At 40.2% G+C, this 26,363-nt stretch overlaps 2 protein-coding genes across 6 annotated transcripts in view; one reads left to right on the top strand and one right to left on the bottom strand.

Moving 5' to 3' along the window:
- Positions 1–26,363, bottom strand: part of LOC126374176 (PX domain-containing protein kinase-like protein) — a 94,224-nt gene that overhangs the window by 55,906 nt on the left and 11,955 nt on the right. Inside the window, exon 12 of one of the 2 annotated variants that reach the window (XR_007567407.1) lies at positions 8,715–8,730. The exons of the other annotated variant lie outside the window; for it this stretch is intronic. The gene's annotated coding sequence lies outside the window, so the exon portion shown is untranslated. Of the gene's footprint in view, positions 1–8,714; positions 8,731–26,363 lie in introns of those variants that run through there. 2 annotated transcript variants of the gene reach the window in all.
- Positions 11–26,363, top strand: LOC126374138 (uncharacterized). 4 transcript variants are annotated; one of them, XM_050020595.1, is made up of 24 exons: positions 11–5,536; positions 5,615–5,819; positions 5,933–6,217; positions 6,396–6,532; positions 7,285–7,425; positions 8,511–8,607; positions 9,404–9,499; positions 11,718–11,855; positions 12,585–12,725; positions 13,042–13,161; positions 14,121–14,147; positions 14,433–14,821; positions 15,233–15,588; positions 15,866–16,055; positions 16,856–17,026; positions 17,221–17,392; positions 17,851–17,972; positions 19,031–19,230; positions 19,585–20,717; positions 21,354–21,661; positions 21,977–23,238; positions 23,302–24,076; positions 24,491–24,624; positions 25,223–26,363. In XM_050020595.1, exons 1-24 carry the CDS (start codon positions 156–158, stop codon positions 25,282–25,284), a joined length of 12,042 nt encoding a protein of 4,013 aa, XP_049876552.1. In that variant the 5' UTR covers positions 11–155; the 3' UTR covers positions 25,285–26,363. The 4 variants fall into 4 exon arrangements, with proteins under 4 accessions (XP_049876552.1, XP_049876550.1, XP_049876548.1 ...); XM_050020593.1 differs by having other exon boundaries at positions 23,281–24,076; XM_050020591.1 differs by having other exon boundaries at positions 21,977–24,076.

Here is a 26,363-nt window from a genome sequence, read left to right as displayed (position 1 = left end):
GCGAATTGAAGGCATTGAAGCTTCAGTAATAATAATCACACTATTTTGTTGGAAATTTTCAATTTGATGTTATGTTCTGTGCTGATTTCTCTAAACGTGCGTGCTTATGATGTATACATTTTACTTGAGTGTTAAATTCAGTGTAAATCGTCATAATGTCGGAAGAAATTAATTTGAGCTCTAACAGCCTATGTATACCAGAGGACGCATTTGAACAATTCCAAGCGGGTGCTATCTACGAAGAAGAGGAATTTGTGACTTTGGCAGATATCGTGCCGCCACCACCGCAAGCCCCGGTATTGCCAAACAATATTTGTGAAATTCCGTACGACAATGAAGTTGTGTTGTCGTCTAACTGTGACGAACAGCTTATCGGCGATGAAGCCGGTGCTACAAGTTGTACCCAAATTGATTCTGTGCCCGTGAGTGCTTCCGAAGGCAGTGCCGAACAGCCCCCGAGTGTTTCCGAAGACAGTGCCCAGCAGTCTTTGGAACAAATAAATGAAAATGTGCAAACAATTCCTTCTAAACCGAGAAGGGGACGAAAGAAAAAGAATCTTGATGTAAAGGCGGTTCCACAGCCTACACAAATTGATTTGGCAACTGCTAGTGAACAATTACCCACTACTAAAACTAGAAGGGGTAGAAAACCAAAATCAAGCTTGTTAGCCCAAAATGAAACAATAGAGGCAGAAAATGTTAGTACACTAAATTCAAATAGCCCAGCACTCGAGACTAAAAAACGAGGACGTAGTAAACGGTTTTCTGAAAAACCTTCAAATGATTTTATATATGATGATATCAAGCAAGTTCGTAGAAAAAGAGGCAGAGTTAAAAGGACTTCAGGCACAGAACTTCCACCACAGACACCAGAGCAGCAAAGTGACAGTGAAGCTGCAAATAACTTAATACATGAAACTACTGATAATGGATTGGAACAATCTAGTCCACCTAAAAAAAGAGGTAGAGGACGTCCAAGAAAAAACTTACAACAAAGTATTGCAAACAATGCTCATACAACTTTGCAGGCTGATACAGATAGTACATTGAATAATGTTGAAGCTGCATTACAGAATTTGTTTTCGACAACAATTGAAGACAGTCACAGTGTGGCTGAGCAAACAAGTAACACCAATGGAGACAGTATTATGCAAGCTACTGACTTAGAAGATCAAACTAAGGAACAAGACACAAAAGCAACTGAATTTAAAGGCCTTGATGGTGATGATGATGAGGATGATGCAGATGATGTGTCCTTAAGCAAATTAAAAGAGAGTCTTGGAACTAATATTGAAAATTCAGGTGAAAAGATTGAATTAAATACTTCAGATGAGCAGGTGTTGAAATCTACTGAAAATGATAAAATTGAAATACATACAATCTTAAAAAATAACAATGTTGATAGTACCGTGAACAACATAGATGATAAAAGTGATGACATAAATAATGATTTCTATGATAATTCATTACTAGTAGAAGACACATCTAAGCGGACTACTCGCAGGAAGGCAAAAAAGACATTTCATTATGATGAGGACTCTGATGAGGATCCATTTGCAAATGTAGAATTGTCTGATGATGAACCTAGAAGTAGAAGGAAAGGAAAAAAGTACTATTCTGATGATGAATATGTTCCTGAAAAGGAACCCAAAATAGGCAAAAGTATTTCTTCAGATGAATCTGATATAGAGATTAGTGATATTGATATCACAAAGGAAATTGGAGTTGGTACCAAGCAGAAAAGAAAGAGGACATCTAAGAAATTCGACAGTCCAGGAAAAAGCCCAAAAAAGAAGAGCAGAATTGATTCTGACAAAACACATGACTTAACAAAAGATAGTGATAATAACCCAGATGGTCAAATCAGTCCAGAACCAACGGTGATAGAGGTTCCTGATGGTTCAACTGAAGATAAAAAAGGTTTATGGGGCATGTCCAATGAATTTGAAAATTTCATTGCTCAGAAAATGCAAGGCACTAATTTGAAAATTAAAAAGGTGTCATCGAGTGAACCTTCCCAAAATGCACCAATTGAAATACCTGTGTTAAATCCTGATGATAAAAAAACTATTGAAATGGCTTGTCAAACAAACATTACTAAAACAATGTCAACAGGTGTGCAAACTACCACACCATATGAGACTCCCATGAAAGAGAATGTTGCCTTAACTGCAGAACAATCTGAAAAGGCTTGCGATTTCCTGAAAAGTATAGTAAAAACAACATCTGAACTAGGTCAACTTATGACACAAAAGTCTGAAGACTTCATTACAAAAAAAATTAACACGAACCATGTGACTGACACATTCAAAATGGATTATTGTGTCAAAAAGTCATTTTTATTGCTAAAACTTGCTAAACATAATATAGTTCAGATGGAAGAAGATTTATCTAAACAATACCAAGAATTTCTCAAACACACTAACTTAATATCTTACAGGGAAAAGCCAAAAGTTCTTGAAGCTAAAGGAAAAGATAGTGATAGTGATTGTGAAATTGTCGAAACCATCCAAGTGCCACCAAAGAGTAAATCTCAAAAATCCAAGTTCAATCCTAAAACTGTATTTCTTAATAAAGAATTGTCTATCAAAATTGCTAAAAAACCTCCTCCACAAACTCAAAACCAGAAAGGTAAACAAAAACTTAACATCGAAGATCGACATTCTGTTTGGATCAGTGATTCGGTGATGGTTAAAAAGGTAAAACCAACGCAGTCTTTTTTAGCCCAGGACAGCCGAAATAAAAAACCTCCTGATTCTTATGTGACTGTAAAAATGGTAAGTGATTTTTTTAAAAATTACTATCAAAGACAGGTGACTTCACTATGTGCTCCGTTCATATCTAGTGAGTGGCTAAACTCTACACATAAAAACTATGTGTGCAGTTATTTTGTTGTGGAGCCTGATAAGTTTTCTGGTGGGAGTACAAGTTTTCCAGAGGATGATCAAATTTTCTTGGACACCAATTCTGAGACGAATTCTGTATCAACTGTAAATAATAACACAAAATCTACAACTGAATTAAATAACTCTTTAAACCCACAAACACTCACATCTTTGTGTACAATTGTTTTGCAAAAAGGAATGCAAATGTTCAACATGAATAAAGTTGAAGAGCAAGAATATAAAATTGATGATGCTATTTCAAATTTGAAACAAAAAGAAATGCCTGGCACTTTATTTCGGCTTTCTTTAAATGCATGTCACAGACACATTTTGCAAAAGCACTCAGAAATTTCAAATTTCAATCCAGCTGGAGAATCATTTCATGAAATTGAAAAAACTGTGTCAAATGTAAAGAAAAAACAGATGCCCAGCACATTATTTCGCCTTTCTTTAGATATGCTGACACAAGAAGGTAAAAAATCAACAACAGATATTAGTTCCTTATCAGTGAACAACAAAACCGTTGAGTATGCCACAAATGTACCATCACTGAAAAAACTGTGTTATCAAAAAGTTGGAGCATTATATAGTAATAAAGCCAATACATCCAATGAGCTCAGGATCAATGACATTGAATATGAAGCTTCAGAAATAATATGTGATTTTGGTACATTGATTGATGACATTTCCATACCCGACAATCAAAAAGAGTTTAAGTCACTATTTTCTCTATGTGTAGAGTGGATACAAAGAGACCAGAAAGATTATATCACAACTTGTAAACTGCCTATTCAAAATAATGTACTCTGTAATTCAAATAATAATATATTGTTTATACCATGTCTGCTGAAAGATATGACTTTTGAAACTGTAAAAAGCCTTTTGTACAGAAAGTATCATTTTTCCGGGCAAGATGACGATCCTGCAATAGAACAAAATGATGTTCATATGCAAAAAGTGAAGAAATTGACAGATATTTGCTTTGAAATAGTTTCGGCATATACTGCTGAAGATTTTGATAATAACGAGAAAACTACAGTCAGCCTGACAATAAACTCTGTAAACACCATGTCAGAGGAAGCATTTCATAATATAGAAGAAGATAATTTAGAAGAGGGTGATGACGATCTCTATGATGAAAACAATTTTGAAGATGATTTTAACAATGATGAAGGAGAAAATCAGACAGAAGAACATAACTGGGTGTCGCAAGTACAAATGAAAGAACTTAAATCTTGCTTTCTACCTGATAATGTTAACGAAAATGAAAATTTTGAAGATAATAACATTTTACAAGAACCTCTAACGACTCTCATTAAACTTGAACCTCAAGATGAGCCTTCTGGATGTGTAGTAGATTCTACAATAATAAAAACAGAACCTGAGGCAAATCTTGATGAAATGACTTATATTCCTGAAAATGTACTAGCAGTACATACTAAGCAGGAACAAATTGAACATACTGACGTCAGAAATTCTATTCAAAGGTACAAAAACTCCAATTATGATGAAGATTTTCTAAGTCAGAGTGAGCAAGATTCCGAAATATTTAGTCAAAGTTCTTTAAGGGTCCGCAGACAACATGAACCTGACTATAATAATGAATACGATCCTGCTATGAGCTTACTAATTCCACAGGCTTTTGAACCACTTAATGCTGTAACAGCTAAAGGGAGTCTGATGGAAAGTAGTTCTGACGAGGCAAGTAATAATAGTAAGAAACCTACTGGAAAAAAGAAACCTGACAGAAGACTAAAAAATAAAAAAGCCAAGAAACCTGAAACTAAACAAAATAAAGAATTGCCAATACAAAAAGAAAAATCGCCTCCACCAGCACCAGCAATAAACGAAGTGGCTGTTCTTACTAGAAAAATGCGAGAAAGGATAAGGCAAGAGGAAAAAAAAGTTGAGTCTTCAGATTCTGAGACTGAAAGTGTGTCAGTTACCGCGAAAAAAGATAAAAACCGAAAGCATGACATTCAAAGTAAACCTTCAACAAGTAGCAAAGCTCCAGGTGATGAAATACAATGCAATAACGTAGATTCAACTGAACAAATTGACACAGAGATTGACAAGAATTTTACTGGTTTTACTGCTGTAGATCAGAACGAAATCAACAATTATCAAAAGTATGTGAAATTTGTATATGACAAGATTTTACCGAAAGTCATTTCTGAAGAATCTAAACAAAATGATGAGTTGAGAGACGTAAGAGCAAATTCAAATAAATCTATGAATGACTATGCACCTGAAACTTCCTCAGTTGTTTCTGAAGACAATAATAAACCAGAATCGCCTCTCATTAATTACGATGATCCTGTTGAAATGTTAGAATGTGAACCTACAATGCCTGTATTTGATGATAATGTACAAGCACCTAAACAATCCAAAAGAAAAGTGGGCAAAGGTAAAAGTAAACCAGAAAATAATGTACAAAAGGCAGAAGAGACAAATAAAAAATCTAAAGTGGAAGATCAGCCGCTATACACTGAGCGTAGTGGATGGAAGTGTTATCGCATTGATCCTAACGAAACGAAACTATATCAAAATGCTGCTATAATTTTGGAGAAACTGCCGGAAACTTTTGTAGAAACATATTTCAGATATCAAGACATCACTGATAGAAGCAAAGAGGATATAGAAGTTGATCGGTGAGTTAATTATTGCAGATATTTAAATAAATGTAATATAAACAAGAATATACCTAATAATATACCTGTTGTTCACAGATTAATTAATTTGAACTCATTGAATCGATCATCTCTAAAAGATGGTAAGAAGGCAAAAGCAAAGAGTAAAATCGCTACGGAAGGGCAGTCGAGCAAGTCAAATGTTGATGCTTCTAGGCCTGCAACTCCCAATTCTGATGGTCGTGATGAGTTAACGGCTTCGGAAGATGAAACCAATGTGCACGACGAAGTACCCCCGCCTGTGGTAAGTAGCAACAAGTTTTCAACTAATTTGTAGAGTTTAGGTCGTCAATCGTCATTCAACTTTTTAATATTGCTTAAATTGTATTATTTTAACCTGGATTTTCTCGTTCACAGGGTTTACAGACAAGTGAAAACTGTATGGCCAAAAGCTCTTTGATGAACGACAGTGATTCCGACGAAGTTCTTTCAAAAATTAAGCACGAGCCTAATGAAGAAACACAGAAACCTATGCCTCTTAGTAAAAAGAAACTTAATGTGGTAATGAAACAACCAGAGTCATTGATGTTGACAGCGGATAAGATGATGAACAAAGAACTAAATATGCTGCACGCACCTGTAGTATTGAGCAATGATAATCTGGGGAAACAGGACAAGGGTCCCTCTCCTAAAAATAAAAATGTAAGAATGCTTTCAAGGAAGTGTTTATATTGTCATGTAATTGTACATACATAAAACTATTATATTTTATGACGTTTCTCTAAATATACCAGTACCAGTATATATATATTGTTGCATCATGGTCAGAATCACACATTACTTGGCACAATTTTTTTAATAATATTCCTATCAATTCTAGAAAATTATTACGAGAAGCCATGCAACACGAGATCGCAGTAAGAACGATGAAGATTCTTCATCAGAAGAGGAAAAGCAGTGGGTATCCACTAAAGAGAAACTGCTCAAGCGAATGGGAAAGAAACAAGATACTGCCAGGTAAAAGGAAATACTTATTTTTCACTCTAAATACATAAACTGACTCTTATCCCACTGGGGTAAGCAGAGAATGAAAATTAAATTTTCTTCGATCCTGGCACACGTCACTTCATTTTTCACTGTGCATATAATCATTATTAACAATCACCAACGAAGGTTTAAGAATGGCCTTTTATGTGTTTTTATTCACTCTTTCGAGGTAAGAAAAAGTAAGAAAGACACAGATAGCGTTTTTTTTCTGGTAGCCAATAACTGCGAATACGTCGAAGAATAATCGAACATCGCATGCAAAAACAATACATTCCGTGTCGATTTTTATTGAGAACTGACAATTACAAAAAAAAAACAATGTAATCAAAATGTCATGTAAAAAAAACTTACTAGAACCATGGAGGGCCTCGTAAACGCTCCTTTTACCCATTACTTTCATATTTATTTATTGACTTGAATTTGCACTACTTGAAGATTTTCTTAGTATAATAATAGATCTTGTTCGAAATAACTTGCATGAAGCTATTAAATGCACATTATTTGCGGGTAATTGGTAATATGGCGCGAGTGACCGGCGTTTGCTTATAGCAGTTCTTATTGCGAATCGATTAGAATATTTGATAGTTTTGTTTACCTGCAGCGTACCCCACCTAGATTGGCGGATCCTTACTAAAATAGCAAGTAAATTTCCAAAGTATACGTTATGTCATCAATATGCACCATGGGGGAAGTTCGACAATTGACTTAGTTCCTTATTTTAGGGCCGACGACGCGAAACGCGCGAAGCTTGTGAGTGAGTTCATTGAGCGACGTAGCGACGCGCCTGAGTCTCGCAAACGCGGAGGCCCGCGGCGCGCCCGCCGGAGCAGCCGCAAAATGCTGGAGCGAGAGAAACAGATGAGGTATAGTGAAAAAAAATATACATATTATGCCGTCCTTTTACGACGAGGTTTTTGGGCTACTACTAAAGTGGGTTAACACCTCGCTTGCAGCAAAATAAACGTATGCTTAAGTTTTTTTTGAATCACATTAAAAAATCTGAATTAATTATAGGTAACATACAGACGCAAATAGCAGCGTTCTTTACCCATCGTAACTTGTCCGTCTAATGTACGGTCGCCTGCAGATATACTGGACCCCTCTGGTATATCTATACCACCACCACCACCAGAGGTGTCCATGCAGATGCAGGCGATACCGGAGGGGTCCAGTATATCTGCAGGCGACCGTAGGCGGAGATGACGAATAGCGCGTTTGGCAAATTTCATAACTTGTCGAAAAGGGGACTTGACGAATTACCAATTAGACATGTAACAGACTTGACCATAGTCGTTATATTCAACAAAACGACGCACCTCACGCCTGTACCCCCGAAGGAGGTGTCATTTAATCACGTATCTGTGATTTTTGGCGAATCTGATTTGCACCTTTGCTATTGTCAATAAGATACATATTATTTTAGTAAAAGAATGTAGATACCCACTCCTAGCCAGCTATGTTTATGTGCCCTTGTAACAGGGTACTGTTATTTATGCCTTATTTAATATATAAAATAAATAAAATCATTTTATTTCAGGCATGTAACCCATATTTACATGAGCAATTATAAAATTAAAATTCAAACATTAAAATTCCAAAGTCAATAAAACAAAATAGTAAAATTAAATTAAGTTAAAACTAAATCAAATCAGAAAACTACTCAAATAAAGGTGATATAATTATAATATTAAGTACATTACATATTCAGTCAGTCACTAGTAATAACAATAACTAAAAAAATAAAAGAATTCCTCCGACGTTAGAGTGTAGCACAGCACTGTTATTAGCGTATTTACGTCGATCATTTATTATTTATTATTATTGTAATTTCTTACAGTACAATTTTCGCACAGGTTTAACCGACATCAACAAAGAAGGAGATTATTTTTTATACTTACTTATGTTGTCCTGTTTATCAGCTATATGATTGTTTTATTTTAATTTGCAGAGTGCTATCGCACGAAATGTTTGGGACTCCCGTCGAACACTTAGGGTCGCGACAGGTGTCGCAGTCGTTCTTCAAGGGACGTCGTAATATTAGGAAAGTAAGTACATATCGTTACTATTTAGCATAGATTAAGGTATAATACTACCTACGTGGGGACATTGTCGAAATCACTTTGTGAGACTGTCCTTTGTTTGGTAAGGACTTTTCAGGCTTGAATCACCTGATTGTCCGAAAAAGTAAGATGATACCGTGCTTCGGAGGGCACGTTAAGCCGTTGGTCCCGGCTATTAGCCGTAAAAACACCTCCACCAACCCGCAGTGGAGCAGCGTGGTGGAGTATGCTCCATACCCCTCCGGTTGATTGAGGGGAGGCCTGTGCCCAGCAGTGGGATGTATATAGGCAGTTTATGTACTACCTACGTATAGAACGGCAACTCTCCGCTCCCCACTAGCATCTGAGCTAGGTTGACCTCACTCCCCTCGAACATAGTTTAGTCTTGAATTGTATGGTGTCAGACGTCACACACATAGATGCGCGTGTACGATAACGTCAATGTGTGGTGTCTATGTAAAACGAGGTTGTTTGTAAGTACCACTAAGTACCTAAGTAAATCTATAAGATATCAAAGTAGATAAAATTATAGAAAAACGATCCTATAATTCGTAATTTCTTTATGTACAACAAGTTGTTTGACCTTTCAACTTGTAAGTTCTAATATACCACCAGGAAATTTTACTACTGATTTTTAATTTATTTGTACAAAAAACAAAACTAATAGTTGTATAAATAAAACCTAATGTTACATTTTGTAAAGTTAGTTCACATGTATTTGTTTGTCTTATGTTGTATTGTAAAGAATTGTAAATGCTAATTAATTACGATTGTTTTTTAGGTTATAGACAAGAAGTCTTTGGCGCGAAGTACAGTTGTAGCGAATATGGAGGAGTTCGAGAGGAAATGTAGACTGAACCAAAGACAGGCTCAACTGGTAAGATTCATTTGCTATTTCCTTTTTGTATTTACATTGTACCTATTTAGTTCAATTCCAGCTTTTTCCGACACAATGGTGCTAATTCCTGTAAATACCATCTAATTTTATTTTAAGTTATATCTGTCATTTTCTTATCCGCCGAAAAGAAAAGGGACGGGTAATCGACAAGCACAAAATTTATGGAACACACGTCAATTTTAAGCACAAATCTAAACCAACCGTCTAAAATTAAGAGCTGTGAATCATCCGTCCCTTTCCTTTTCGACGGATATGAAAATGACGGATATAACTTAAAATAAAATTAGGCGGTGTCTGCAGGAATCGGGGCCAATATACGACTAAAATGATATTTATTACACATACACTAACATATATTTCCTCTTTATTTCTATATAATGTATGTAACATTACACGCGATATGGCTCACAACCTATCACATTAATTTAAGAAATTTGGGTGAGGTTTGGGTTCTTAGTTCATCATGCGATGGAATGGCTAGCCTAATTGGAATATTGTCGTGAGCTTATACATGTATGCAACATATATTTCTATATAATTAGTCACACAACAGTACAAGGTAATTATAATGACGGACTTTCCAGGCTACATTCCCTAAAAACAATGTAGATGGCGCTGCTCAGATTTAACGTGATTATTACCTATTTACTCATTACTCGGGATACATTTACTCAAAAATGTAATGTAATGGCAGAAGCATATATAAGAATAATTGTTGTTTGATATTTGGATCACTTTATATTGCTTCTCTTTATTTTGTTCACAATAATAATAAGTGGATTATGTACCTAAGTGTAAAAATAAGGGTCGCTATTTATACCCAAAAACAAAGATAAAAGATACACATGTCTGTTAAGCGAAGTCAAATCTGTACAGCGCCATCTATACTGGGTGTTAGTGACATCGTAACGAATACTGAGGGGGATGATTCAGACCATGATTCTGAATTAAAATCAAGTGGAATTTTCCGTCGCAAAAGTCATGATTTTTTTATTATTTTTTTAATTATTTTCAATTCTATACTTTTGCGATCAAAAATTCCACTTGATATTAACTCAGAATAATGAGCTAAATCAGCCCCCTCAGTATTCGTTACGATGTCACTTACAACCCGTACCAGTACATACAGGTAGCCATACAAATAGGTATGGGTGTTAGTGACACCGTAACAAATACTGAGGGGGATGATTCAGACCATGATTCTGAGTTGATATTAAGTGGAATTTCCTGTCGGAAAATTCATGAAAATTTTTGTGTTTTCTTAAATTATTTTCCAATCCAAACTTTTGCGACGGAAAATTCCACTTGATATCAACTCAGAATCATGGCCTGAATCATCCCTCAAAGTTTTCGTTACAATGTCACTAACACCCTGTATACTTTTTTGGGAAAGGTATGCTGGATAGTCCCCCATAGAAATACCGTCAAAGAGTAATTATACACGTTTCACAATGTTGACTGTATATTGTATCAGGTGCAGATATTTTCAATACAAATACAAAAATATTTATGAATGTTGCGTGTTACAATATATTACAGTGTTTTCATCGGTCTCAGCACATTCAGCCAAGAATTGGCATACGGATTTAAAATTGTTATGCATATAACAAACTAAATCAACCTGAGAAATTAACATAATAATATGAACTTGACAATCATTCAATAACATAATTCAAATTTTAACTCAATACTTTTTAATGTTAACGTCGGTTGCCCAGATAATACCGATGTCGTTTCGGCAAATAAATCTGTTCCATGTAACCCTTATGCCACTAGACAGAAATGGAATTCTTTACCCAGAAATGAATACTGTATCCAGAAATGATATAACATAAAAAATAAATCAAAAACCCGTGATAGTCCTAAAGTAGTGTCATGGCTTGGAATGCCGGTACGGGCTCGTTTGAATTCGTGTTTGGATCATAAATAATCGATATCGCGTGGTTTCCAAGGACTTAAAATATAGGACTTAAACATAGCGAGGAATGGCTGTACACTATACGCTGCTTACCTCTTCGGGTATACATGTGATGGTGTGTTAAAAATAAATTAAGAGATGATGTTGGTACGTGAGTCACGTCAGAGACCTTTGGCGGCTCAATAATAACCCTGCCACCAGGGTTAATGAGGTTGGTAATCCACCTCACAACGCACACGACAGAATAAGAAGAGATGATGTGTATAATTTTATTCGCAGAGAGAGGTCCTCGGTTGCGAGGAAGGCGTGAGCGTGCTCGTGATAAACGACGAGGTCTGCCTGGAGTACGGGTTTGAAGAGCAGCGCCCACTGGTCACCATCCACCCCTTCTTCACCAAGGTCATGAAAGCACATCAGGTAAGAATCGCCAATTACTGTCGCTTGGATTACTCAGCGTAATGCGGGAACAATTCAAGTCTATCCATAACAAAATAGTGATGTCCAAATCAATTTACAAAACTCCCTATAAGCATAGAATAAAGAATAATACTATGTGGAGATACTTGGGGGAGGCCTATGCCCAGCAGTGGGCGTCGTACGGCTGATGATGATGATGACTATGTATAGACCACGTGTCGGACGACGCTCAGTGGGTAGGCCCGCTACAAGGTGGACCGACGATATCTGGTGAAGGTCGCGGGAAGCCGCTGGATGCGGGCAGCGCAGGACCGATCGTCGTGGAGATCCGAGTACGCCCAGCAGTGAGCGTCGTACGGCTGATGATGATGATGACTATGTATAGAACGGTATAAAACAACGGGTAGAGATCCTGTGAAAACCCAGGAAGGCTTCTAAACTGCTCAAAGGAGTTATGTTGGCCTACATAGTCGACGACAGCACGCATAATGGACCTTTAGAGTCCAAATACCTAAAACCGAGCCCACTATCATAACGACGGTAACTCTCACACCCCGCACCAATTCGTATCGGTCATCGATCGCACCACCTCTGGTTTTTACTTTAGTCTTAAATTACCTTAAGCCGCTGTGATTCCCCCGCACTTGCGCATTAGACGGCTCTCGGCAAGATGTTTGTACGGATTATCCGCGTTTGGTTTAAGCTTATCAAGTGAATGTTTGTTCCCAGTATGAAGGCGTGAAGTTCATGTGGGACGCGTGCTTTGAGAGTCTGGAGCGCGTGGAGTCGGGTCACACGGGTGGTGGCTGCATCCTGGCGCACTGCATGGGGCTCGGCAAGACGCTGCAAGTGCTGGCGCTGCTCCACACGGTCAGTTTACTAAACATCATCATCACTGATTTAACAGCCACGCTCTTGTCGTTGTAGCATTTTCCATGCTACTTTTTAGGGAAAAATAGGGCAGTGGTTTCCCTCTGGCCTGTTGTATGACGCGAGTGGGATGGCGCCCAGAGTAGTCTATTTCAAAGCCATACTAGGACTCCTGTTGTCCGCCTCTGAATCCATCTAAACATAAACTAGATGCCATTCACAATAGAAGCGTAACGCAGTTTTCTTGACTGCGCCCGCTCATGCGCTCACGCGCACTTCATCCAGATCCAATACTAACTGGAAGATTCTTTGACAGGTACTAACACACCCCCGCGTGGGCATGCAACGCGCGCTCGTATGTTGCCCTCTATCGACCGTGCTCAACTGGGTCGACGAGATACACAAGTGGATCGGTCCAGTTACTGACAAGATCAAAGTAAGTTGGAGCTACTAATATAGTCTTCCACCTTCCCTCCTTCCACACGTATTCTAAGGTGTTAACTTGAAGGAGTGGAATTCTCTGCCGTCTTCTGTATTTCCGAATGCATATAACCCAAGGTTAGTATTTCCCAATTTAGTTATTACCCAATTTCAAGGCCAGAGTGAACAGGCACCTTCTGGGCGAGCTCGTTCCATCTTAGGCCTCGTCAATGCCTGGCAAGGTCAAGTCTAGGGCCAAGAGCAAACCCATCAAAGGTAAAAACTTCCTCCATTCCACTCGGCCTCAACTAAGCATTTTGGTATTTATGTTGACATTTACGTCCTCGACTTGAGAACTTCACTCACTGAGTTGCACGAAAATAATGACGTCATGCCTCCACTCCTCGCTGGAGTAGACTCTGTATAAGGTTGAGGCGATGTCTAAGAATATTGATTTTGGTTCCGCCTCAACTAAAGACGACTCCGTCTCCGTCGAGGAAGTTTTAAGTTAACATCTTAGACTACGAGTGTGCGTCTTCTTGTAGTCGGTGGTTTCTCAAACCCTTTGAAGTTAAACGTGCCATCGTGGTGTAAGGATTTGTAAATTAATTCTTCAAAATACAAATTGTCTTACAGACTTCTATTGCTTAAGAAAATTTAAATCGAAAAAATATCTGACTCGGACGGGACTTGAACCCGCAGCTCTTGTCAAGCCAGGACGAGCGTGTTAACCATTACACCACCACAAATTCTTTCGATCTATGTATCGTCTCTATCGACTTTTTTTCGATTTAAATTTTCTTTTTGTAAGTTTCCCTAAGCAAGGGCTTAAGGCTTACCCTTGCTTTACAAAATATACAAAATATATAATAATAGCACATATGCTATAAAAACAAAAATCATCTATTGCATGTACTTTAACATTAATTAGTCATTTACATAATGTTTGTTAACAATGTGTTTTGTTCTTTCAAGCAACGCAAGTTGAAAAAGAAACTTCAGGTATCGTAATTATTCTTAGTTTGGGTTGTGTGTGGGCATTACTTTTTAAGAAGTTTTTTGAGAACTGTTATATTTATAACAGTTTGATGTTTTTAAACTGGAGAACGAGTAAGCTTGTGTTCGTTCCTGTAGAAAAGCTTGCTTCTGATTCCATTTAATCTTCCTTGCGGGCTAGGTGTTTCACCAGCCAACTCATTACTATACATTTTAAATACTTCTGGCATATTACTTACTTTTACACCTGTGTAACAACGCCGCATGTTTATCACCATTCCTATTGAACAGGTTTTCGAACTATCAAAACTAAAGAAGACATACGAGCGCGCGTACCAGTTAGAAGACTGGTACAACGAAGGCGGTATCTTCATCATTGGTTACGAGTTGTTCAGGAGCCTTACCACTCTTGATGCGGAGTTGGACGACATCCGTCCGACAATCGTCAACAAAATCCGCACAGCTTTGCTTGATCCTGGCCCCGATATAATCATATGCGATGAAGGTCATCTCCTTAAAAACGACTCCTCAGTACTAGCCATCGCTATGAGCCGAGTGATGACCAAGCGACGCATCGTCTTGACAGGGACACCGATGCAGAATAATCTCAGAGAGTATTACTGTATGGTCAACTTTGTGAAGCCTAATCTACTTGGAACTTACAAAGAGTATTCGAACAGGCAAGTGTTATTTTATTACGTTCATTTAAGTTTACATCCAAAAGAAAAATTCGCGTTTATCGCTATCGACCCGCTTGGGTCGATTAATTCTTTCAAATATTCTTCCTCTCAGACGACGCCCTGAGCCGAGGTTTGCGCCCAACTGGGCACCGGCAGGCCTGTTGTCTTAAATTTTGTACCGGTTGAGAGCCCTGAGCGCTCCCCATTTGTCCGGCCAAGTAGTTAATGCCATCTGCGGAAAATCTACAATAAGTCACGACAAAAAATAAACTTTGGATATACCTTGGCTTCTAGGAAAGTTTTCTTCAAAGTCAATATTTGTTAGAATAAGTGAAACTTACAGAACATATAAAAGACTACATATTTTTTTTTGTTTACTGTTATACAACGAATGTATTTTTCTTAATCCAGATTCGAAAACCCGATTATGAACGGGCAGCATAGAGACTCAAAAGAAGACGACATTCAGCTGATGAAACAACGCACGCACATTCTTCACAAAGTCCTAGAAAGCTGCTTACAACGTCAAGAAGCGTCCGTCCTCTACCCTTACCTACCAAAGAAACACGAATATACAGTATTCATATCCCTAACAGAAGTCCAATGGGAACTGTATAGACACTACATACAGAACTACTGCTCCAACAGGCAGAATAAACAGAGTGTGTTAAAGGACTTCCATATTCTACAGAAGATCTGGTCACATCCCCAAGTGCTTCACAACTTCCAAATGAGGTCGCGGGATGATACCAACATTAAGTTGAAACGTAAGTTTGTATTTTTGGTTACTATTTCATAATAAATTACCATATAAACCATCATTCACCGTTCATTCCGTATGATTCCCTTCCAAAAAGTATAGTCCCATTAAGACTGCTGGGCAAAATCTCCCTCCATTTCTTCCATAGTACATAATAATACCCAAATACTTGATTAGCCCATAACCTTTGTCAGTTATGACAAAATTTGTGAAGAAGATTGTAGTGCATAATTATATCAAGATGACTATAACATATTTTCTCAAAACATTCGATGCTTTTACAGCGGAGAAATTAGAAGACGACTTAGCTCGCGAAGACTTGGCGGCTTCCGAGGATATCAAGCCGACTGAGACCGAGGTCTGGTGGCTGCAGTACTTGGACGGTGGCAACAAGCTGGACTCCCTGGACAGCTCCAATAAATTCATCGTGTTCTTCAAAATTCTAGACGAGTGCGTCGCGTTGGGTGATAAAGTGTGAGTATGTACAAGTGTAAACTTATGCCAAGTGTGCGGGTGCTGTTTAATACATAAACAGCCTGTAAATATTCCTCACGGACCTCCGGGTATCCACCACGATGCTCCAGTGCGGGTTGGTGAAGGTGTTTTACGACTATCAGCCCTGGGTTAAACAAGTTATTAACAAAAGCCTTCTTCTGTTCTCTGACCTTCCAACCCGATTGTGAAGCCTGGTCATTATATGTTGGTTCAGCTTTGATTTTTTCAAAAAAAGCTTTCATCGCGATCTTCATTCATTTTTGTGTATTAAGTCCCTGTTTTCTTTCTTGGAATCTAACTCTTCGGGGTATCACGGGGTTTACGTGGCTAATATTATATATTGCGCATAACGGGTACTTTTTTCAAATGTTCTATTTTCGAATATGAATCTAAACTAATTGGTGAGCCGTGGTAGCCCAGTACGTAGCGCAGATCACAGTAGAGCAAGTTCGAATCCCATCACAGGCCTAAATCAATATATGCCGATTTGTTTTCGAATTCATGTTTGGATCATGAATGATTATCACGTGCTCAGCGATGAAGGAAAACATCGCGAGGAAACCCACATTTCCGAGAAATGCATTTTCGTAGGTATGTGACCAAAGCTGTATTGGGCCGGTTTTCCCTTCGCGGGTTTAAAGATCAGACAGGCAGTCGCTTCTCTGTAAACAACCGGTACTGTCTATCTGTCATCTTCAGGTTACGCAAACGGACCCGGTGAAACGGGACAGTGGAGATGATGAATCTAAACTAATTGGTAAACATTTCGTGTCTTGCAGGTTGTTATTCTCAACATCTCTAATTACGTTGGATGCTTTGGAGTACTTCCTTAAGAAGATCAACGACTGGAGCTTAGGCCAAGAGTACTACCGACTCGACGGCTCCGTGCCGCCCGAGGTGCGCCAGAAGTGGTGCAGGGAGTTCAACGCTGAACACAACCTTAAAACTAAGTGAGTTTTGTCATTTGATGACCTTTTGTGTTCATTTGTTTGTGAAAATTGAAAAGCTTGGGAATTCTGACTAAAATAGCAGATTTACGATGTGCCATTTTACTTAATTTTCAGTAGTATGCCGTGTGGATTATGAGCTGGTTTACTAACCTCATCAACCCTGGTATATATGGTATATTTATATTTTTCGTCAGATTATTCCTGATCTCGACCCGCGCGGGTTCCCTTGGCCTGAACATGGTGGCGGCCAACCGCGTCATCATCTTCGACACCTCCTGGAACCCGGCGCACGACATCCAGAGCATCTTCCGCGTCTACCGCTTCGGACAGAAGAAGGATTGCTATATATACCGGCTCGTCGCTTTGGTAAAACATTTTTTACTTATTTTCGCGAGCTTTTTTGTTTCACTGTTGGGCAAAGGCATTCAGTGAAGCTTCCGCTTGTCGCTGTTCTAAGGGATATGTATATTATTTATCAGATTTCCGAAAAACTTGCAGGCTCGCAATTTGCGCCAAGCGATACAGCCTTTCTTGGTTTTATTTTCTTGGGGGACCCTCAAATAACTGTGATTAGTGTTCTATTCCACTACTTATTGAATAAAACCGTGCCTATCTCTTCCCCTTTCGACATGGTTTTCACTCTTCACTTACATTATACATAATATTACGCCTATTTTCCGTTGGGGGTAGGCATATACCGCGAAATTCCATTGATCACAATCCTGACGCGCCACTTTCGCTTATTCCACTCTTATCCAAGTTCATGCATGATCTTATCACTTACATTTCTGTCCAATATAAGAACCATAGAATTGTGATACCAGGGCACGATGGAACAGAAGATCTACGAGCGGTCGGTGACGAAGCAAGCGATCGCGTGCCGTGTCGTCGACGAACAGCAGATCGACCGACATTACAACATGGCTGAACTTACCGAGTTGTACAGGTGAGATATCTATGGTGATCCCGATTCCTGCAGACACATCCTAATTTGCAACGGCCTCTGTGGTCCAGTGGTTGAGCGTTGTGCTCACGATCCGGAGCCCCCGGGATCGAATCCGTCAATATCAGAAAAATCGTGATCCCTAATTTGGTTAGGACATTACAGGCTGATCACCTGATTGTCCAAAAGTAAGATGATCCGTGCTTCAGAAGGCACGTTAAGACGTTGGTCCCGGTTACTACTTACTGATGTAAGCACGTAGTCGTTACATGAGTCATGTCAGGGGCCTTTGATGGCGGCTCAATACCCTGACACCAGGGTTGCTGAGGTTGGTAATCCACTTCACAACCCACAAATAGAAGAAGATCCTAATTTTATTTTAAGCTATACCTGTCATTTTCTTATCCGCCGAAAAGTAAAGGGACGGATGATTGACAATTGTTAATTTTAAAATGAATAAATAACCCGGGCGAATATAATAGGCATCTCGCCCATTTGCAACTAGATTGAAGGGTGCTGTCAACTTAATTCTGTCGGGTTATTGGCCAATATAAAATTGTGGAAGGATTTTTAAATTTCTGCCTAGAATTGATTGTGTGTTACATAAAAGTACCTAGTTAAGAGTCTTTTGTAATTATTTCTTTTTATTTTGGTGCAATAAAGTATATTTGTATTGTATGCCTGTCGATTACACGTCCCTTTCTTTTTCAGCGGATAAGAAAATGACAGGTATAACTTAACATAAAATAAAATTGTGTTTATAAAATTTTGTTGTTAAAGTGTGACTAAAAGGAGGAGCCTCGATTTCATTATCAATTTATCGTTACTTTATTTCGAAAATGAATAACATGGCAACTTCACCTCATAATATCTCGGATTCACTGCTAAAAAGACGATACAAATTGCTACGGATACACTACAAGACTATGACTGGTCTTGGTCTTCCCAGGAACCGATCTTTTTGCCTCTCGAAATCTGCATCTACCTCTATAGGTGCGTGGATGCGGTCGTGGTAAGCCTATGGTCGGCGCTCCGCACCCAAGTTGTGTATGTGTGTGTAGATACGACGAGTGCGGCGGCAACGTGCTGGGCGGCGTGGCGCCGGGCGTGGAGGACGTGGCGCTGCTGCGCGTGGCGCGCTTGCCGGCCGTGCACGCGGTGCACGAGCACGACTCGCTGCTGCGCGGCTCCGAACCCGGGCTGCCCGAGCACGAGCGCGACGCCGCCTGGATGCAGTTCCAGCAGGAACACGCGCATAAACGTACGTCAACAATAGCAACACATAACCAAACACGACAACGCATTGGTGATGTTTTAGCTAGTAACCAGCTCATTTACAACAGTTTTGAAGTTACCCGCTGGCCTCATGTGTTTATACCCGGAAGCGATATAGACAATTTACACTCATTTTAATGTTGCTTCAACGGCTACAATAGAACTTGGACTTTTGTCGATTTTTTGCCCAGACGTACCAATAGCGCGCTGAGTAAATAAACTCTCACGCACCTTACACTCAAATAAAAAAAATCTATCATAATATAAACTTGGTCACGAAACTCACTCCAATTTATTCTCGTATTCGGAGTTTAATTTAATCATGTATTGTTTATTACAGAAATGCAAAATCAGCTGGTTTCAAGTTTATCACTATACTTACCTCATCTGAAAGCACCGGAGACACAAAATGATCCAGAACCGGGACCGAGTAACGTAGATCTAAAGCAAGAAATGCAGACTGAAGATAGTAACAAAGTTGAGGACTCTAAACCAGGGCCTAAATCGAAAAAGGGCAAAAAAGCAGCAACGGCCAAAGCAGAAAAATCTGAAACCGTTGCCAATGACAAAGACCAAGATATCCAAGAAAAAATGGTCGGTAGGATCATGGACTTGCTGATTAAACATAACTTCCAAGATAATCAGTTTCCGCAAGACGTATCGGAGCTGGTAGCGACGGTGCGGAATATAGTCACAAATGGGAAAGTTCCAAAGGGTCAGTTCAACAACGAACTGGCGAAGAGTATCGCCAATGTGCTTTTGATGAAGGATGATACTCCGCCGACATCGACTCCGTGCTCGTCCCGCAAGAGAGGTCGGCCGCGGAAGAAAGTAGCTCAGAAACCAGAGACGCCGCCACCACCGCCACCACCACCTCAAGCATCGACATCACCAGAACCCGTCATGGGCGGATACTCGCGACGTAGAGCAGCACTAAACGCCGCGAAACAAATAGAAAATATACAAGATACCGTTATGGAAGGAGATGATGATTGGCGCGACGAATCCTGGACCGAGGAGATAAGGCCGAAAACCAAACAGACACACAACGAATCAATAGTTAAACAAGAACAAGAAGTGCCCAACACTCCAAACAATTTAATTTGTGACGAAAGCATCCTTTTAAGCGACGACGACGAAGCCGCTCCGGTACAAAGCAATACCAAGACCCAGAAAGAAACGAAAAGCAAAACTCAGAAAGACACGAAAAGCAAAAAACGGGAAGAACCGAAAGGCAAAACGGTGGAAAAGCCGAAGAGTACTGGAGACGAGGTGATTCCCTTGCACCCGTCGTTGCTGAACAACAAGAACTTTATAAAGATCGTAGCGCACACATATATGGATGGTAACCCTCTGATGGACGAGGACGCGGCCATGTTAGCTGCGCAGTACAGTACTCTCAAAACGAAGCAGGAGATTGAGAGCACCTGCCAGCCAGTCATCAGTGGACCCATTTATGATATCGCTGTTAAGGTAAGGTTTGATTGTTTACATTTTTTATTAATTTATTTTTATGGGATAATAAACAATTATACATGATATGTTAACAATAGGTGTAGGATATTTTCACATAAGTACATGCACAATCAACATTACAAGGTTTTTTTTTTGACGTGACTTATTGTAGATTTGCGGCAGATGACATTAACTACTTGGCCGAAGGTTGTGTAATTTATAGTTCCTTATCTTTGTCTTTAGACGTCGACAAACCAAAAGCGTCTGTAGGTTGTAAAATAATCAAGTATTTTTTTAAATTAATTTCACCACTTCTATGAGAAAAATGTAGCTCACGCGTTTTTCATTTGTTTGTTTTTTCTTAAATACAACCGGGGCGACGCTCAAATAATCAGCCAGTGACTTTTTATTCAATATTTTCATTCGATCTCTTTGCTCGTGGACGTCGCGCATTACATATTACGTGGAACACACTGATAAATGTATTATTGTGGAACATTATTATGTTCCTAATTCAAAACTCATTTCTACCTGCCTTGAAGAAAATTTCTTGGCGAAGAGCTATTCTGAGCGCACTTATATACTAACAAATCATCGTTTTTAAAATAGACTGGATGAAAAATATTTTATTTAACATCCTTGATAACATTTCAGGTGTTAGGTATCGATATACTAAAGAAACTCCACCGTGCCCATCCGACCAAAATGCTAGACGCAAACCCAAGAGAGACAACCAAACCTGCCAACGAACCGTCTAATCCTGTAGCAACACCTCAAGCAAAACCGGCTACTGTGGAAACTAGGAAACAATCAACTGTAGTCGAACCTGAGAAACCTGAAAAGAAAAAGCAAACGCAGGGGAAAAAGCCCGGGCTAAGGCTGAATGCTAAGTTATTAGAAGAGCGGGTAAATACCCGTGAGTCGGTGCCGACTGCTACTAGCGACGTCGTACCTGTTGGATTGTAAGTATATTACAAAGTGTTAAGGGCTCCGTTTTAAATCTTTATTTCCCGAATAAAAGTACAATTTTAAACAGGTTAATAGCGGGCCGCCCTGCATTAAGATATATCCCAGTTTGAATGTGGGATAACAAACAATTTTACTATATCGATATTTTCACATGTACAATCAACCACATTATTCTCGTAATAAGTTATAATGTTGTCGAGTGTTAAATGTAAACTAATGAAAAGAGAAATTAGCTCAAGGCTTGAATAATAGCTTTTTAATTTTAGAATTAGATAAATGGGATATGTATGTATTATTTTCCCCAACAGAATAAGAAGTAGTTTGACGCCGAGTACTCCATTCGCTCCGCAAGTGCAGGAGGAGAGTATCCTGCCGGACGACGACGACGTCGCGGTCAGCAGCCCTGCGCCCGCGCCCAAGGGCACACTCAAAAAGAACGCCAAACCTATCATACTGAAGTCTATAAAAGCCGTCGGAAATATCGCAGCGGCCGGGCCGCCACAGCCGGTAACTGTTACCGCGGGTCCGCCTTCCCAGCCGCGGATACCTAAATTAGTGATCTCCGCAGGCAAGCTGGTGCCTTATCCGGCATCGTTCACGAACTCCGTCCCGCAGAGCAGCGCGCCGCCAACGCCGACCACGCCGACCGTCGCCAATCCCACCCCTAAAGAGCGCCTGGCCATCAGTGATACCATTTGCCTGGACAGCGACGATGAGGAAACCATCACGCCTAACGTAAAGGCGGAGCCCCCGCCGAAGAAGAGAGTCGCGACCAAGTCCACTAGCAAGCCGGCAGTGCCGAAGGCCAAGCCTGCGTCTGCGCCGTTCCCCGCTTCCGCGCCCTTCCCTGCTTCCGCTCCCTTCCCCGCGTCTGCGCCATTCCCGGCATCCGCACCATTCCCGGCGTCGGCGCCTTTCCCCGCATCGGCCCCCGTCCCCGCATCGGCCCCCGTCCCCGCATCGGCCCCCTTCCCCGCATCGGCTCCCTTCCCCGCATCGGCCCCCTACCCCGCGTCCGCGCCGTATTCCGCGATGGCAGCCCCGGCCGCCGCGCCGCCTAGCCATCCTTTACCGGGCTCCGCCCTCAATGTCAATGTATCCGGCACGGACTACATCATGATCCCCGCGTCGCACCTGAACAGATTGCCTCAAGCCCCCGAGGAGCCGCGTGCGGCCCCGGGTCGCCGCCAGCCTGCCACTGTTTTACGGTCAAATGTCCCAAGTGCGACGACCGTGCTACAAAATAATCCGCTGTTAAAGGGTATGTTAAATAGCGACGCGTCGATCGCATCCAAAAATGTGAATTTGCAAACTGCGGAGCCGTCATCGAGTGCTCCGAAGGTTCTCAAGTCGAACCAGACTGTCTGCAAGCCGGGCGATATCCTCCGGATTACCAAGAGTGGGCAACTCGAGATTCTGAGTAAGAGCATTGAAGACGACGACGAAGAAGTGATGTTCGTGGATAACGACGTCGTATCCAATGTAAGCAAAACCCAAACTCCCGTTAAGCAGACTGCACGCGCTACTGCGACAGCAACGCAAGTTGAACCTACTCCCGCAAAATCTGCACCTACTCCCGCAAAATCAGCACCTACTCCCGCAAAATCAGCACCTACTCCCGCAAAATCTGCACCTACTCCCGCAAAATCTGCACCTACTCCCGCAAAATCTGCACCTACTCCCGCAAAATCAGCACCTACGACCAGAAAATCTGCACGCAGGTCCACAATAACTACAACTACGCCCACAAAAACTGCGCAGTTCCCTACGACCGATAAGAAATCCGAGCGAGTTCGGAAAGTATCTTCGTCGAGCAGCAGTGCGGAATCGCGACCTAACAGCCCGGACGACCCGCTTTCGATCCTTAGAGATGTGGTCCACATCCAGGCGCTCGACGTTGACGCCGACGATAACGAACCAGTACATAGTACAAGTGTGCCCACACAACCGAGAAACATAAAAAGTACTAGCTTGCAGTCTAGTACGATTCCAACGCCTACCACCACTACGAAGGATTCATTGCCTAAAGCTGCACCACAAGCTAAACGCTCAACCAATACTCAAGATAATATCGAGAGTCATATTTCTAAAACTCATGGTATTCTCAATAAACTGGACTGTTTACTCGGTGCGGCTTCGAGCGGGAAAAGCCAACCTGAAGCCCCAAAACAAACGCCGAACAAAAAGCAGAGCAGTGCTGGACCTTGGCGTGATACTATCGACTTGACAGATCGCTTTGGTGATAGCGAAGTTTCATGGGGGAGTAAGAAAAAACCTGGAGCGAACGTAGAAAAGAAAGTCAAAAAACCCCCCACTGCGTTGACGAAGGAAACACCCCCCACTACACTAGTGGGGACATCTAAAAATATCATCATCAACAGCAGCGGGAAGGCGACTGTTACTAGCAGGTATGTAAACATTCGTCCCCCTTGGGTTTAAGTAAATTTGAAAACCTTATACTACCCACTGTAAAATTATTTTTATTCCTGATAATCTTTACAATTTATTTTATTATTTAAATTTTTCTGATGAGAAGTGTATATTTATGGATGATTTTCGTTACGCAATGAAAATAATCTTCCACATACTTACTCAAGATTGAAGAAAAATCTACCCACTATTCGTTGGTACCTCGTAGAATTGTGCAGTTTCCTAAGTTAAAAATAAATTATGAAATTCTGATTACTACATAAAGACAAAAAACGTTTTATTTTTCTATTTCACTTATTTATGAATTTTAATAAAGTAAAAATCTCGACAAAATTTCGCGACTACCCTATTTAAAGCGAGTCTAATGCTAATACTGTATTTCAAAATTGCAGCGGGACAGCAAACAAGTCGATACGAGTCACCAGTACAGAAATGCCGTCTGCATCGAAGCCGCGGACCGAGACCAAGAGACGAGGCGCGCAGCCGCCGCCTGTGCCGTCTAGTGCGCCAAAGAAGAAAAAGACTGGTGAGGGACTTTACAGGCCACATTCCCTAAAAATATAAAGGTGTTAGTAACATCGTAACGAAAACTTCGAGAGATGATTCTGACCATGATTCTGAGTTGATATCAAGTGAAATTTTCCGCCGCAAAATGATTAAGCTAAAAAAAAAATTCCGAGAGGAAATTCCACTTGATATCAACTCAAGAGTGATGAGTTAACGTCCCCACTGCTGGGGCACGGGCCTTCCCTATGGATGGATAGGGTGATCGGGCCTTAAACCATCACGCGGGCCCAATGCGGATTGGTGGTTATTAACGACTGCTAATGCAGCTGGGACCAACGGCTTAACGTGCCTTCCGAAGCACGGAGGAGCTCGAGATGAAAACTTATTTTTTTGTGGTCACCCATCCTATGACCGGCCTTTGCGAATGTTGCTTAACTTCAACAATCGCAGACCGAGCGCGTTAACCGCTGCGCCACCGAGCTCCAATATAATAATATAATATACTCAAGATGATTACAAATCCACTTATAAACACATCGCCTATAGTACATCAATTTTGAAACTCTGCAGGACTCGGGGCCACCGTAATACTATAATATATTTTTGTTTCTTTTCAGAACCAATGTCATTGGAAGATTTCAACATTGACGATATCGACGATATCATTGAATTGGAGTAAATAAGAGGTTATACATTATAATAATAATGTTTAACATTGGTACCACCACTATGAATATGGATACTACATAGATTTACTACTACCGTAGATTAAACATAAGCGCTCAAAAAGTGCGATGCAAAGTTATTGTTAATTTAGCGACGTTGGCAGTACTTTACCTCAGTGCGCGATTAGGCGCCGAACTGGCGACACGGGGAAGTGCGTGGTAATAACTTGCAAAAATAGAAGCTGAAAGCGAAAAAAGAAGGCTGGATCATCATATTTCTAATAAGTAATGACATTATTATTATAGTTTAAAATACACTAAAACAAGTACTCTCGATCAATCCGAGTCGCAGTATAATCCGATCGCGTTACGAAGCACTACACGCCACTATATGTAATAAGACGATGCGTACTTTCTTAATTTGACACGATTATTTTTAATGTATATACCCGCTGTGTACGAATGTATAGCTAAACAAGCGCCAAGTTTTCGCCGCATTTTTGTATCAAGCGCTGTATCTACGGTAGTGGTAAATCAATGGGATACTACGACAATGTTTTGATGTGGTATATAAATTAATTAACCTATGGTTAGAAGCAGGTGTGTATTATTTTTGTTGCTCGTGATCTCATTTGGACTTGGGACAAAAAGAATGCCATCTTGTTTATAGTAACGTCTGTTCTAACGTGTATGAGGTTATAAAAATCATATATAATCTTCAAACTCCTTAAGTGGAATTTGCAATATTCTGGTTGATTTACCAATATTTTTTTACTAGTGAAAGTTGTATATGGCGTTATTCAAATGGAAATAACGTCGATTTCGTTTGAAATCTACGCAAGGTAGATACTGATATCTAGGTATAAATATTATTAGTGATATTCTAGAATATATTGTACGGTATTGTGTAGACTTCCTGTTATCCTGTTCACAACTTATCTTATTGATAAATAAGATGGTAAACATACCGTTTCATTGTGACACCTTTGTGTAAGTTATAAAGTACAGATTGTAACATTGATGAATATGTTGCTAATACTCGTTCTTATTTGAATGTGATTTGATTACTGATGAGTATAACGCAAACTTTTTA

Source organism: Pectinophora gossypiella, chromosome 17 (assembly GCF_024362695.1).
Source record: "Pectinophora gossypiella chromosome 17, ilPecGoss1.1, whole genome shotgun sequence".
Taxonomy (NCBI): Eukaryota; Metazoa; Arthropoda; class Insecta; order Lepidoptera; family Gelechiidae; genus Pectinophora; species Pectinophora gossypiella.
The sequence above is the reverse complement of the archived record's forward strand: the minus strand, read 5'-3'. Positions and strand labels throughout refer to the sequence as shown.